The 17,330-nt window shown below is 32.2% G+C and overlaps 2 protein-coding genes across 2 annotated transcripts in view; one reads left to right on the top strand and one right to left on the bottom strand.

The window, feature by feature from the left end:
• Positions 1-17,330, bottom strand: part of LOC132715531 (piwi-like protein 1) — a 173,547-nt gene that overhangs the window by 108,729 nt on the left and 47,488 nt on the right. The window lies entirely within an intron of this gene.
• On the top strand, positions 598-14,760 carry LOC132715545 (uncharacterized). The gene is made up of 7 exons (XM_060698557.1): positions 598-753; positions 1,520-1,602; positions 2,399-2,470; positions 3,434-3,569; positions 6,716-6,810; positions 12,950-13,009; positions 14,571-14,760. The coding sequence occupies exons 1-7, from the start codon at positions 705-707 to the stop codon at positions 14,661-14,663; spliced, it is 588 nt and encodes a 195-aa protein (XP_060554540.1). The 5' UTR covers positions 598-704; the 3' UTR covers positions 14,664-14,760.

Genomic DNA, 17,330 nt, shown 5'->3' with positions numbered 1-17,330 from the left:
CGTGGGCTAATTGCTTTTTAGATTAGGAAAATCATTCTTTTTATTTGAATAAAAAATGTATGCCTTTCAGGCTCAAAGGGCTTTTTTAATTTGATTCTTCAGGAAATAACTCCATATAATGACGTTCATTGAATATATACGATATCGTAATGATTTTCTAGAGTCATGCTTTTGTTGTCATTGTTTTTTGTCTCACAAATGTTGACAAGTAAAACAATGGTAGTATTGTTAAACCTTTTAAATGTAGTATTGTTATTCCTAAATGTACCAACTGTTTTGTTAATGCCATACATCAAACAACTCTTTGTGATGTTTTGATTTTATATGGAACTTCATGTGGAATGTCCTGTAGATTATTGGCCTTCAACGGTTGCATGGGTGGGGAGAGGGAGGCAGGGTAGAAGTGTGGTAAGTGCGGGTGCATTCCGTCGGTCTCGGTACTGTGGGGTAACAATAATATTTTTTCTTAAATAAAGCAAAGTTTATGTCTCATCAATTCGGTTGTTTGTATATATAACTCGATTAGATTGGTTAACTTATATTACAAATTGTGTGCGGATTACAAGTAGAACATATTATTCAGATTATGAACACATATTAAACATATTCATACCGACAATGACCTACAGTCTTATCAGTGATAGAATAAATGTTAACATATACATTACATCAGTAGATAGATATAAACTGTGACACATAAAGAAATGACAAAAATATTTTTCATTGGAATATTATTCGTCAGTGTAAATCTAAGTGAATATTCGGATATATTTTATTTCTTTTGTAGTGTTTTGTATGCACATTTTTTAGATTGCAAAATATGCAGCTATACTATGCTCAAATTTGACATTTGGAAAAAATTGATAAATGATCCGCAGTATGTTTGTTAATATAAGATAAACATGATTTGACTTTACACAAGGTAGATTATGTTATGTTTAAAATTCTACACACAATCGGTGGTCGCAATATTGATACACAGTGTCATTAAAAAAATTGGCAGTTTTATTTAAAGAAAAGACCAACAATATCTGACCTGTCACAGGGAACACAGCTTCCCATATTTATTCCTTTATTCATATTAGACATACTCAGTAAGAATTTCATAGATTTCAATAAATGAGCCACGTCACGACAAAACAAACATAGTGCGTTTGCGACCAGCATGGATCCAGACCAGCTTGCGCATCCCCGCAGTCTTATCAGGATCCATGCTGTTCGCTATCAGTTTCTCTACTTGTAATAGGGTTGGTAAGCGAACAGCATGGATCCTGATCAGACTGCGCGGATGCGCAGGCTGGTCTGGATCCATGCTGGTCGCAAACCCATTTTGTTGGTTTTGTCATGACGCGGCTCAAATGTCTTTGCATAGTATATCTTTACATATTTCATGAGATTTAATCAACATCCGATAAGTTCTAGTCAAGACACACTGAATGGCACTGTTAATTAAATAACACTGTCATGTTAAATAAATCAATGTTATTTAATAATTATTGAAATTATTATTGACATCTAGGTGGCAGCACTAAATGTTTTCTATGTGACCACGTGCAATACCCATATGCTTGTGAGACGGTGACGACTTGCGGTCCAGATGAGGTAGGAACTCTTTTTTTTGATTGGCTTAAAGTCATGCATGCGCATTGGGATCAAGAGAACGCAGGTTCAAATCTTATCGGTGACACTGTTAATTTCCCTGCGCATGAAATTGACTCTGCGTTGCTTAACTTCGCCAAGTTATCAAAGTTGGGCTATAAGTTTGGCTGTCATGGGCGGAGTGGAAGAATCCCTGGGATGTCGATATATCAATTATAGTAGCCTAACGATTTGGGGTAAAACTGTAAAGTCAGTCATCATATCACGTGCATATACTTACACCCTCGTTAACAGATTGTACGGCTAATTAAAAAAACCTTGGGTGTCATTCTCTCAATTTGTACAGGAACAATCGGGCACATGAGCTAGCAAACAATGAAGCCTCCTGAGCTGTATGCAAACTCAGTGTGGCGAGCGGCAAGCGTCTAAGTTCCGCGACTATATTTACTTGACCCCGGACGTCCGAAGCTCGTATGAATCGTATCATTCAAGTGCTTCCCGTTGTTTAAAGTAATTAACGGCAAAAAAGTGTTAACATTATCTATAATGCACTGGCGCGAAACATCTGCTTATATTCCAAATTGATAAGAAATCTATACCGTTGACGAGGTGGGACAGAGTCCTACTCATCTCCCGGATGTGGTTTATAAAAACTTTCAAAACTTGTTCACTACCAACCTTGAATCAATATGTTAAAATCAAACTATGCGTCAAAAGAATAAAAGCAACAAAAAAGATTGTCATAGATATCTTCTTGACTGTAGTTTTTAAAAAGTGATGTCATAAAAATACATTTCAGATATGTTTTATACAAGAAGTGGTTACACAAACGGGAAATGTTGCTTTTAACTCGGGATGTATGCCAAATACGGTGAGTTCACTTTGGATCTAAGAACACCGTTGCATTATTTATTAATATGTACAGTATATAATTATATTCTTGTTCGAGTGTTGATTGTTGTTTAATAACGTATAGACACACCCTTAACATCCTTAAAAAATTGCAGTCAGAGAAATCCAAGATGGTAATTCTAGAGTAAATGACTAAAATATACAATTCTTTGGTGCACATGCTGATTTGTGCAATGTCGTATTTTTGCTTATCTTTTTTTATCATGCCTTATTTGTAAAAAGCTATTGATAAGATCACTAATACAATGATAACGATACATAACGTGTAAGCCATTTTGCAGACTTTTGAATCCAGTAATAAAGCTTAATTTTTTTTGACTGAACCAATGGTCATTGAAATAGTAAACGTATGTTTTCTTAACCTCAATTTAGTTTAAAATTATTTACATGATTTACATGTTGAGATTTTTAATTCAGGCTTAATAATCGAATAGTCAATACAACTACGTTTGCTTATGTATTTTTATATAGAAGTAAAATGTATGTTGTTTATTCATAGCTTAATATAATAATATAATTGTAAACAGTCATGTTTTACTCTCCAAAGATGGAGGAAATAAAAGTATCTATTTATCCATGCACGTGTGATACAAAAATAAATGCTATTGAAAATAATTACGAAATTGACAATATACATGATCTATGTAGCTAAACAATGGCATTAATGACACCTTTTAGTAAATTTTATGACCAAAACTGACTTACCGCTTATGGCGTTCTTTGATGAAACATTTTCCTCCATTTTAATTCTTATTGAATAACTATTATTATTATGATGATGATTATTATAATTATAATTATCATGATGATGATGATGATTATTATTATTATTATTATTATTATAATTATTATTATTATTATCATTATTATTATTATCATTATTATTATTATTATTATTATTATTATTATTATTATTTATCAGAGATGCACCAATGCGTCAGTGACTTATGTCGGAAAAAGATCAGGACATTCGGTGCGTGATAGTTACGACGACATTACAGCGTGCACAGAATGTTGCCAAGGGGACTACTGCAATATGAAGGGATGCAATGCACCCGGTAAGTAATGTACGACAAATTAAAAGTTACGAGATTAACCCTGGTGCAATAGATTCTTAATAGTGTAAAGAAAATAAAAATAAAGTTTCCTTTTAAAAGGAAAGGCTTGCACAGTTGTGTGCCAACCCTTTAAAATTGTGTGTTTTTTTTTTGTTTCAATTTATTATCACATTTTTTTAATTACGGTATTTGTATATCATAAAGGGTTTATTTAGTTGGGTTTTTTTTTTGGAAAACCGATATTTTTTGTCAAAACGATTTGAAATCTATTCTCTATTGTATAAAACTAGATAAATAAAGAAAATGATCAATCGTAAAAATACTAACGTGATACTGAAGGAAAACAACTGTGCACATTTCATTTCCCCTTTTTCGCAGCGAAATCATTCCTTTGCTTTATAGACAAGACTAGTAAATGCACTTACGTGGTACCAATTAATAAGCATGTATCAACTATGTTACACGATCACAAATAGACGATATCAGAACCAAACTCCTCACAGCTGTTACGTCACGTTTTGCTACTTTAACTGTACAGACTAGGGGAAGTAACCGCTGCGAGGAGTTTGGATCAGCACGTGATATGCATGGGCTATTTTTAGATTACCTCACCAAGAAGTTCAGTAGATCTAAATATAACTCGATCACGCGTGATTTGGTGAGCAGGACCACCCTTTGAAGACTGAATACTACTACACAGTACAGCGTATAAAACTAATACAGACAAAAAACAATTATAAAAGAAACTAACTTTTGCGTGTTGAAAAACAATTGAAACGGAACAATTTCATTTATAATTTATTACGGTTTAAACCGATAAATCAAGTAAAAATAGAAATCCTATTTATATAAACAAACTGGGATTACCGAAGTAACTAAAATAGCTTAGATTTCCGTAATATTACTTCATCTGATTCCGCAGTATGACGGAATCGCCCGAATTGTCACGATTGCAATCGGAACTACATCGGCTATTATCATTAATCCGAAGAGTGACGGAAAAGGCCGAAAAGTTGCGATTGGCACGATTGCGGCTGGTTTCCGGTTCAACCATGCACCAACAGATGTAAGCAGGAAACCACCTAACCGGAACAAGTTTTCCATATGAAATGGCTTGCAGCCGTGGCTGCAAGCCAAAAACCTTTGGTATATGTCTGTTTTTGTCTCATTTTTTGTTCAATTTTTATAATTTATTGTTAGAAAATTTAATTATCAATTTCATTTTAAGTAATTTTGGATATTGATCTACCTAGAATGCCCATTCATTTAGAATCGTCTGATTCTTAGGATTGTGTTTAAAAATATTGTAAATTTGACGGAGGCAGCCATTTTGGTTGTTGTTGTTAACTGTCGCAGAAATATTTACAATCCTGTGATATTTACTAAGATAAGGTTTTAGGGACATATTCAAGAACCAGTATGTTTTCGAACTTTTCTCTCTAGCATAAGACTTAAGTACATAGCATATGTAATGAAATTGTGATTTCAAAAATTATTTCAGTCAGAAACAATGATATTTATTTACCGTTCTATCTGAAAAACAGCTACACTTTGAATAGTTTTTCCATGATTATATTATATCTATTATAATACCCCACGGTTGTAACGTCGCATTTCATTGGATAATCGCGACGTTTACATAGTTAAATATATTCATTTCATGCTTTCCAGTGTTTTATTGTAATATATCAGATGATTATATTCTGATAAACCACTAGTGAAATTTATAAAATATAATTTTCACTGTAGCCGGACTATATCTGAATGCGGATGAAAAGAAAATCAAAACTGAATGGAATAACAGGCAAAAATAAATGCCGTCATGCGTAAATTTTACTTCTTTCGGAAAAGAAAGTCGATGTCACCATACATTATGTTAAAAATGTAACAACATTAGAGAAATTTAACAGAACTTTATTTCAAACTTGTTGATGTGACGTCAAAATGTAATGACGTCACAAAGGAGAATGCGCGACGTTACGCGGCAAAATCAATAAAAATTACTTAAATTACTTAAAACGCATGAAATAAAAAGAAAATTTATTTGTTTTGCATGTAAGATTGAAATATAATTTCACTGAGTGAACACCAGATGCAATATTTTCACGAGTGGCGTAGCACTCTTGTGCAATCTTGGCAATCTTATTTTCTTTTCATATTTAGTTAAATATATATGTGCACGGCTTCTGTTAATTTTAGAAGAAATCTCACTTTTATACTTGCTGTACTATAAATTTGTTATAAATAATTCTGACAGTTTATTTAGCTGTACATAAATGGTTGGTTTCGTTAAAACACTCGCCTAGCGGCTCGGGTTATATTTTCAAACAACCGTTTATATATTGCCATATAAACTGCCAAAGATCTTTATACCTGATAATGGTTCTCTAATGATTTGTATTTCTGAGCTGTGTCCACAAATAATTCATTTTACCAAATTTAGCTAGATTTATTGTTAATAAACATTATGTAGATTTTAATTTACTACAGCTTTATCAGAGACCTTATATATGTCGCACTTCCCGCCAATATCGCACTTATTGCCGAATGTCGCACTTGCCGCGAAATGTCGCATTTGCCGTTTCATTGCGAGCTGTTGACGCTAGATGTCGCAACCGCCGCAAAATGTCTCAATTTTTTTTCACGTTAAATGCCGCAATGATGACGTTAAATTTTTACTATTTTCCATTAATAGACAGTTTACCATTGATAGACAGTTAAAAAATGGAAGCATGAAAAGTGCATTTTACATATTCAGCAGTTTAAGAGGCTTGCAAATATATAGTAACATAGGTTTTAAATGTAATTTAATACCACTTGCTTAATTTTATCATGAATATACATCTTGCGCAATTAAACGGTAGTGTTGCGATATTTAACGACAAGGGAAAATCGTACGACATTAACGTTAACTATTTTTTGAATCAAATAAAAGTTTTATTTAGTTTAATTAACTTATGTTGAAACACTTTGACATAGATCTACCGCTTCCAAAATTGAACAATTTCACAAAATCGTGCTTCTCAAATGATAAAATAAAAAGAGATTTTAGACTGTAATTGCCAATACATGTATTTTATTTTTAACACAATAGTGTTTGTGTTTTTTACATTCTAATTCTCCTTTTAAAATGATTTATGATTCAGAAATCCCGACAGATCAGCGTGGACTCTACTGTTTTGCGTGCGATAATGGAAACCCTGAAAACTGTACTAATGTTAACATGTGCCAGAAAGGGGAGGTAATCTTAAGTTTTTTTTCTGTTTGTTTGATTGGATTTTACGTCACACCGACACAGTATATAGTGCTGCAAATTTGTTAAGCTTAGGAACACCTAACTGGTCCCCGATCATAAACAGGGGGTTTCATATACCAAAATGTTCGGTTGAGTCTCTAGATTACGAAATTGAATTTCATTTCCCCCGAAAGTGCTGGCGGACTAAGAAATTCAAGATGGCGTCCAAGATGGCCGCCAAAAATATGAAAATTATAATTTACTTTATATTACTTGAATTTTGGCAGTTAAAACTTAGCAATAAGTTCTTTCATTTCGTTCTTGTATTAATTGTGTTCCTTAAATGCAGTTTTAATATGTATTTTAAGGTAATTATATTTTTTGATGATAAAAACAAAAAATAATTACGAAAAATATACGGGAAAAAATGTGATTTTAAAAATACTTGATACAATTTCTTATTTTTTTCTCTCTTTTTAATAAAAAATTAATTATAATGACTGATTTAAAAAAAACAACATGTTAAGCTCGACTTTTAAAAAAAATATAATAAAAATAGATAAAATAAAAAAAATAATTAAAAGAATAGAGGTATTGTTACAGTCATGTCGGTGTTGACGTTTCCGTCAGCAAACTTTAACTGTGATAATTACTTTTAATCTTCTTTATGTTTTGTCTTCATACTTGGCCACAACAACCTTGGGGCAAGATCTTTAAGTAGACAAGACTAAATTTGACCTTCATTCATAAATGACCTTGACCTCCAAGGTCAAATGTCTAAATTTTGCTTATTTTTTTCTGATTTTTGCTATTAAATAACTTTGTTATTTTCTAATGGATTGTCTTCAAACTTGAACATAATAATATTTTTAGGATTGACCTTCGAGTTAACCAGACAGACCTTGATCTTCACTCATAAATAACATTGACCTTGAAGGTCAAATTATAGAAAATTTATTTATTTTTGTGTGTGTGTGTGGGGGGGGGGCTGTAACTGGCTATAACTTTGTTAATGATAAATGGATTCACTTCATATTATAACACAACATTCTTTAGGATATGACTTTCATGTATAAATTTAAATTGACCTTGGCTTTTTATGACATTGACCTTGAAGGTAAAATAAATGAATTTCCACTGATATTTGCTACAATTGGCTGTGTCATGGTAATTAATTTATGGATTATCTTCATACATTGACAAAACAACACTTTGGACAAGACACACTATCCCCAAAAAATGTAATTAAATGAAATAAAAGGTGGAACTGACTTTGAACTTGAACTTTAAATAATCTTGACTGTGAAAGTAAAATTTTTAAATTGTCATAATTTTGTTATTTATGTACGGATTTCATTTATACACAACTTGTTACCAATATATATATTTAATAATTAAAAGTTGGTCTTGACCTTAAGTTGAACATGACTGTTAATGTCAAATTAATGAAATTCTCTTGTTTCATTTTTGTTTTTTTTAACTGGCTATAACTTTGTTATCTATAAATTGATAACCTTTATTTCCAGACATTTTAGGTCAGGACCTTTATGTATATTAAATTAAAATTTACTTTAACTCATGAATGACCTTGACCTTGAAGAAAATTTATTGAATGTTAACAGATTATCAAAAAATTGGCTGTAACTTGGTAATTAATCAATGGCTTATTTCATACTTGGACAAAACAACCTTTTGGACAAGACCTTCTAAAAGGTTGAACTAACTTTAACCTTTAAATTACCTTGACCATCATGGTCAAAGTACAGTGTATTAAATTTTGGCGGTGAATTAAATTTTCATTTAATTACATTTTTTAGATAGTGTGTATTTTTAAGTGGGGTATGGGGAATGATTAATTTATTTAAATTTCAAAATACTGCAAGTATCCTAATATAACCTTTTTTGACAACTTAAAAGACTTACATCTTTTTTTTTTTCAGAGTAATTGCTGTATAGACAATGCACTAATTGTGAAGTATGAGAATATAAGTATAATTTCAATTTTAAAATGCTTAAAATTTAAACAGCAAATCTGTTTACACGTTCCTTATTTCTTTTCCCTTCTTCATGAACTTTTACACATATCTTTCTAACATATACAGTTAGTAAATTTTAGAACCAATATTTAGTTTGTTTGTTTGATTGGGTTTTACGTCACAGGTTATATGGCGATGTCCAACTTTACTGTAAGATATTGACCTCAGGTGCCCTTCCGTGCATTATTTCAGGCACGAACGGGCATCTGAGTATAACCACCCACGCACGCTGCGTAAGCTAGCTGGATAGCTTCCTCACATGAAAGAATCCAAAGTCCCTGTCGGGATTTGAACCCACAGCGGTGAGGAACAAAAATTTTGAAAGCCACGACCACTCGGCCACGGACGCCCCACCCGAATATTAAGATTTTAGCTTTTCTTTTCATATGTTATACACAAAATTGTCTATCAATATTTTTTACTGAATGAGTGGGATAGAAAATACTATATTTTGCGATGTTGCAAATTTATAAGTTTCGAAAATGCAATAAAATCAAAATTTTAATATGTTGAAATGATTAAGAACTGTAATAAAATAGTAAAGAATGAATTGACATTAATTTCCAAGAAAAGTTAATTATTGAGGTTAACTATTTAAAATATGATAGAATATATTATATCTATGGAAGAAAGACCTGTTTGCTGTTCAGATCGGAATATCTGTCTCTCTGAAACCGCCCATGAGCTACCCAGCAACTCTGTGGACTTTCTTAGGTAACCTTAGGACGGATATTACAGTCCGAACTGCTGCATGTTACAGATATCATCATTCTGTAATGCACTTGCTGTGCTTACTTTTATATAACAATTGTTGGTCATTGTCGAAATATGAAAAATATAGTATTAATTTTAAATATAGATTTCGCTCTTTGAGCACAATGATTACTTATAGCAGACATGCATAAAGGGATACAATTTTTTGTGGATTAAATTAAATTAATATCCATTGAGTTAAATCTTAAAGGCCCATTATGCCTCAGAAATGATTTCATTTTTATTTCTCAAAAAGCTTTTTCATCTTGGCTTTCTTTTATAGTATCCAAATAGTTACTCATTGGCTAATTACCAGAACTATCTTTTTCATCTCTTTCTTTTTGGCAATAAGTACAGTTATAGTATTCTGTATAGAAGTCAAAATACTACTTTGTTTACCTTTTGCTACTTTTATGACAAATTATTCTACATTTAGTGCTACTTTCGTAGGATAACAAGTACCAAACATTCTCTAAAACCATTATTCCAACATTATAAAATTTATGTTTGCCCTTTCTAAAGAAGTAAAAAGATATTTGTTTCCGAGGCCTTTAATTAATGAGTAATGAAGGAAACTATTGGTTACTGTATTTACCAGTTCGACTTTTTTGAAAAGTTTCTAGTGATGCTTTTTTTTGTTAATGTATTTTCCTAAAGTTTGCTTTATGTGAAATTATTTTACATCTACGTTTCTAAAATGTCTTCAGATCAGTTTTGTTCAACATGCAGGCTATAATTTATCTATTACTCCCCTGCAGCTTAGGGAAAGGGTTTGTTTGCAGGAATCTGTTTGCATAATATTCATGTCCGCTCTACTACGTTCAAGCTGCTAATAAGTATTAAAAAGATGGCCATTATGGTCCTGTACTTGAGAAATATTACTGGAAAAGGTCACAATTCTGAGATTCAAAAGTCAGTAATAAGGCCACATTCGGTTGTCATTTTTTAAGAGGTCAAACATTTGTATTATGACCACTAAGCAATAATACATGCCAAATATCAAAGCCTTGGGCATTGTAATTTTACATAAAAAGCTTAAAATACATGTATGTTTTACATGTACTATGTAAGTCTGCTAAAACTTAATGACCTTTATTAAGAGTGGACTTTTGACTCCAAGTGCATGCCTGATGTTTCTTTCAAAAGGACTCTACAAAAATAATATAAACCATGGCTGTGGGGTCAAAACTAGCCCTACCCTGGGGTCACTTAGTTTATATTGACTTGGATATTGGAAAATACATTTAAGTCTTAGTTATGAAATTATGAAACTACAATGCTACAGGCTACAAATATTCTTTTTTAAATCAGCTAGGGTAAAAAATGACAAACCCAATGTAACCTCATTACTGACTTTAAATCATCACTGAAAATTTAAAATTTGGACCTTTTCTGGCAGAATATATCAGGTGAGGGAGCCAGGACCATCAGGCCCTCTTGTTTTCCTATTTTTACATGGAAAATACTTATTTCATACAAGTGACAATATAACTGCATTTTGAAACATATTTGATAAAATGATGCAATGAAATTTCAAACATTAATTTCTTTAAATTTTGTTTATCTTTAAATATTGCAAATTCCCAACAGTATTAAATACATTTGCTATGTACCCCCATCCACTCAGTTACATACTTAAATGACAATTAAAGTAGAACACGTTTTGGAAAGAAAAACAAATTCTCAATGTTTTATTTACTGATAAAATATGCCAGAAAGAATTTATATGTATAAAATATTTTGAGGGAAAAGAAAGAAAGTGCAAAAATTGACTGTTAAAACATTAAGTCACAGGTTTTAAATTGAAAAAAAAAACATGTATTTTCCTCATATTTCACAACTAGGGCATTGTCTATTGAGCAATGACTCTGAAATATGTAATAAGGAGTAGATTCAAGTCTTTTAGACAGCCAATATAAAGTAATCTGAAGTATTTTTTAAATTTTAATAAAATTACCATTTTACCCAACCCACTTAAAAACACATTATCTTAAAAATTATACTAAAATGATAAGTTTCATTGGCACATTTTGTTTGTAAAAATAGTTGTTTCCTGTAAATCAGTCATAAGGAAACAAATCATTATTGAATTGCAAGAAAAAAAAGGAAGAAAATGTAAAGCACATATTTAAAAAAAACAGCAATTTTTAGAAATATTTAGCCTTAATTATCGGTTTTTATCATAAAAATTCTACTAACATTATTAATAGATACTAAAACTAAATTTAATAAATATATTTAATATCAAAATGTTTAAAAAACAACTTTTTTTAAAAGTTAATGCTTGCAAATTTAAGTAATAAATAATAAATGATTATTTTCATATTTTTGGCGGCCATCTTGGACGCCATCTTGGATTTCTTAGTCCGCCAGCACTTATGGCAAAAATGAAATCCTATTTCGTAATCTAGGGACCCAACCGAACATTTTGGTATATGAAATCCCCTGTTTATGATCGGGGACCAGTTACTCCCCTAAATAAGCGAGTTATTTGAGTCTATTTGCAGCACTAATAAGTCATATGACGTCCCTGCCGGGAATCCAACCCACAGGGGTGAGGTGCAAGTAGTCTGAAGTCAATGACTTTAACCATTCGCCACGGACGCCCCTAATCTTAGTTAAATCTTAACACATACTGATAATTTTAACACAATTAATTTTTTAAAATCAATTTCCGATACTTATCTTTCTTTATTAAAAAATATTTGTATAGTTATTATCCTGAACTCAGCACACATGAGGTTTCCCATCTCGAGCTACACACGTTATGGTTTCATGGTAACGCGTTGTGCTTATTATCGAAATTTTTACTTAATTTTTTTTGTAAAAGTTTATTTGTACACGGGTGGGGGAGGGGAGAGGGGAACATAATTTTCGATTTCCAGAGCATCTCTGAATAGGGAGAAAGGCTATTAGTACTTTGGTGGTTTAATGTTTGTTTTAGGCGCAATGCATTGTGATATTATAATTAAATGTCATAAAATTAATAAGAATAATGTTCAAATAAGTGTCATTGGGTATTTTTAAAGGGGGCTTTATTGCTAGAAATGTTGCTAATATGTCTTGTGAAAGTCACAAATGCCAGATGAATAAAATGATTGATATTAAAGTTAATGTGATTGATATTAAAGTTAATGTGATTGATATTAAAGTAAATGTGGTTTATATTCAAATATATATGATTGATATTAAAGTTAATGTGATTGATATTAAAGTTAATGTGATTGATATTCAATTGATATGATTGATATTAAAGTTAATGTGATTGATATTCAAATTTATATGATTGATATTAAAGTTAATGTGATTAATATTCAAATTAATATGACTGATATTTATCAAATATTTACTTCCAGCTTTGTTTTCTGTACACGTCTGTGGGTAAGACATACAAAAGTCAATGTCAAACGCAAGCGGTAAAAAAGTATTATTTACATACATTAAAAAAAAAAGATTACTGAAATAATTTCAAAACACAAGAGTTATTCAGATAATAACAAACTGACAGAAAGGCGCAACAACCAGTCTTGATACATACATGTTTTAATTAAATAATTGCGTAAATGTTTAACGTAACATTTGATAAACACTGGTATCGATTGATGATGAGAAAATCAATATGACTTTATCGTATACCATTCATGACGACACGAAATGGCAGATTTCAGCCACCATTAAGACAGTTGAGATATCAGTATCAGTCCTAAAGTGTTGAAATTTTCATATGATATGATATTCCAATTGTTTTATTTTAACTAAACCCCAAAATTTTGCACGCCTGCTAAAAATGTGACGGTGTGTGAAAAATCAATATTGCAAAATGATGATATAATTGGTAATTATTATAATACAGCGTATGCCCAACTTGACTTTGATGACAACCTGACAGCAAGGTCGCATGTGTTTGATATTACGATCTTAAAATAAATAAAGGGGCAGATTTTGTCGTCCTTAAACAATATTCGCATATATCTCGATAAACGGTCAGAAAGATAAAGTTCTGTCAAAAACGTCTTTTGACATGTCAGTTATACGGCAACCCTCAAACTGAAGTGTTGCCCATGTCAAAAAGCAACATAGGATTGCGGTTTATACAGGTACATGGTGAGGGTTACACTACTATTTCTGAACATTTATAAATAAAACAGCATCAACGTGATGAACATAGTCCCTAAGGCGTCTTCAGATTTAACTTTGAAAAGTTATATACGGGATGAATGGAACTGCCTCGTAAGAAATTCTGATTGTTCAAGAGTGAAAAAGCTACCCTCCCCAAAATCCCATCCATTCAACGATATTGCCAGGTTGTAACCAACAATCAGGGTGAGCATACACAATATTTGAATATTTATTTCTGACATTGTCATTATGGTATTGACATTTTAGCAACAGCACATTTACAGGGCATACGTATTAAAATTGTGTTTTAGCTATGAAATCAAATAATAGGAATATTTAACCATGTCTCAATTGTATTATTTATGGTGGCTGATTTCTGCCATTTCGTGTCTTCGTGTTTTCGCTCTTCAAATGCCGAAGGCGAAGACATAATAGTATGCTTACTTAACGTGTCTTCGCCTTCGAGTTTTGAGGGCGCCGACACGGAGAAACCATATATTTAAGGCGAAGTAACGATATTTTAATACGTTAAGAACACGAGATCTTCTTCTGCAGAATTATCACGTCGGCGGGTCGGCCAATTTATCGTGTCTTCAACTTTTGGGGCGAAGCCACGACGACACGACAAACATAGGGTGACGATACGAAGATTTCTACCCGCCGACACGATAGTTCTGATTAAAAATATTCGATAATTCGATAACGATTATAGAACATTTCAGTATGATCGAACCAACAGTGAGCAATATATGAGGCCACATTTACTAGCTCACAGAGACCATTTTATAAGTATATAATATTATGGATCTATGACATACGGACATGAATTTTTATATGAATTGTTTGTTTTTCTTTCAGCTTTGTGATTTATTATCACATGGATTAAGTAAGATATGTGATCCTGTATGTTGTAAGACGGATTTCTGTAACGACCAGTGCCGCCATGCTTAATTACACATGGTAAAAAACCAGGACACAGACAGACACATGGTTTTTCGATTATTGTGTACTTGGCTTTAAAAATGATGGTTATAAATTTCTAAACATGTATGTGTTAGGCTTTTTAGGTTAATGCCATGTCCCTCACATTGCCGTAAAGTGAACTCTCTAAACTATCATACTAGTCAATCCGGACGCACTGCTAACGCCTGTTGTGTACCGACAAATTTTGCAGCTCAACATGAGCTCTGCAAAATGGTGCTCAACAAAAACTCAGCCGCACCGACGACGGAACTGGCAAATCGGCAATTAGATTGGTTTCACGATTGGCTCCGCAAAATGGTGACTTTATAAACAATAAGAACAAATCACTGTAGAAACCGGGTAGTGTTTATGTTGTGCGGACATTTTGTGCCCATGCTTCTTATTCAAGCGTAATATTGCTGCCATGTTTCATAAGCTAGTTTCAAGTGCCTCATATTAGTGTTAAGCAGACACTAAGCTATTAACCTTTTACCCCACGAGCATATTGCGAAAAATGGCCGTTCTCATTGAAAAGCCACCTGTAACAAGTTCAAACTGCTATAAAACTATGAAAAATGATTTAATACTGATGAAACTTGGCACAAATGATGACTAGACCATAGCCTCTGTAACAAAATAACAACAAAAATCAATCCACTGTACTGACTAACGCTAATGCCATGCGGACATAATTTGAAGCTACCGACATGTGCCTTCTATTTCACTTTTGCAATGTATAATTCGGAATAATCTCGGACTAACGAAAAGGTCACGCCGAGCATCAGAAAAATGTATTTTTTACGAATATTTACAGAATATTTATTTAATTAAATTTGGTGGTCCATTTTCTTGGGAAAGAGTAGTGTGCCCTAAATTGCCGTACAAAAAGTCAAAGGCAATGCTCTGACGGATCCTCAACGAATTCAGAGATATAGGTTGGTCGCTGCGAAATCCAGAAACAAAATGGTATTCATTTAGTATTCATTTAAAATTACGTAAAACCCTTTTATAATAGCATACGCAATAACAGTGTTGGAAAAACGCCTATGTCATACGTATATGTCTATGACTAGCGCCATATGATTTGGAGAGTCATAAGCAATAGCTAATCCGCAATGAAATTGGATGAATGGATAGATTACGGTGCATTCCAAAAAGTAGTGCTTTTAACAAAAGTTCGTAAAGTGTATTTGCAGACACAAGTCACTGCGCCGGCAAATGCCCATTTCATGCTAGTACAATGTTTCTTAAAGAAGCATTGTCGTTAAATTATAAGAGGTCCCTTCAAGAAATTGCACCAAGGTCACTTCGGCTCAGCAAAAGTCCTTATTACACACATTCGTACAGATTATATACAAAAAGAATAACGTAAAGGTTGCCTGTAATTACCAGTACCGTCCATCAACCGAGCCTGCAACATTTTCAATTTTGCCATGTTGAACTTTCTTTAGGAATTCTGTTTGTGTCTATTTTATTCTAAATGAGCACTTGCTGTACAAAACTTTTCAAAGAACATTTCTCACTGACGGATGAAATAAGGTTTTGATGCTACAAGTTTTAGACTTTATTTATTATTTCAAACCAAATGTACCAAAACACAAGGCAAAACACTAAAAGGCAAGAAAAACAGAGAAGCAATACACAACTTTACAAAATACATTGTATATACATGTAACAGCATTTATAAAGAGGTATAAGTTAAAAATAATTGAGAAACATTTGTTTATATTTCCTGAAAGACCCACAAGCAAGTAATTTATGCGATAAATATAATCAAAATAGGCAATACTAGCCTAACTATTCAGAAAATGTCATGAAGGGTAGGACAATAATGAAAAAAAAACATTGTGTTACACATACTACTAAGAAATAACATCACTGAAATAAATTTCTACTAGATAAAGAATGGGATATCTTCACAAGTACAAACATGATGCTATTTGTAAATAATATATAAATATGTGTAGGCTTTTTTTATTGACTTATGCTAACTTTCATATGACAATCACATCTAAATTTTAAAAATCCATACACAAATGCATTTTACTCCTGGCTTATTGAAGCTGCAGGTTAGAATAAAACTCCCATAATAAACAGTATTCTTTCTATAGTGGCTATGTCAAAATTGTGCGCATGTGAATTCAAGTTCGAATTTTTTGTGAACAAATTATCCTGTCATTGGCCGTATTTATGATACAGATACAGAAACACTCTCTGATTATGCAAAACTTCACATGTAAATGAACACCAAAATGATTGTTAAATTCTTTTCATCTCACAGATCATTCGAAGCCCGTCATTGCAAGGATAACTGATCCATTGTAGATTTTGTAATAAAAAGAAAGCCAAGCAGTTTTTGGAGGGATCTTGAGAAGGTTCGTCTGGTGCCCAGTTATCAAAGGTAATCACATTGGACGAATCGTATGCTGTCCAAACATCGGAAGTATTTGTATAGGCGGTAAAATAGGCCCAGTCCCCAACTGAAAAAAATATAAATGTACTTCAATGTTATTTTTTTATCGTCTAACGTATTGTTTTTACCGCCAAAAACTATAAATAGCTTTAAAATATTTCGGAAATTTGGTTCTATTTATTTATCCTTAACTGACTGACAAAATAATACAAATATTACACTAACAAGTACTAATGGTTGTT

The sequence above is a fragment of the Ruditapes philippinarum genome, unplaced genomic scaffold (assembly GCF_026571515.1).
Source record: "Ruditapes philippinarum isolate M1 unplaced genomic scaffold, ASM2657151v2 ctg1989_1_1_1_1, whole genome shotgun sequence".
NCBI lineage: Eukaryota > Metazoa > Mollusca > Bivalvia > Venerida > Veneridae > Ruditapes > Ruditapes philippinarum.
Note: the sequence above shows the minus strand (reverse complement) of the source record. Positions and strands in the feature narration are given on the sequence as shown.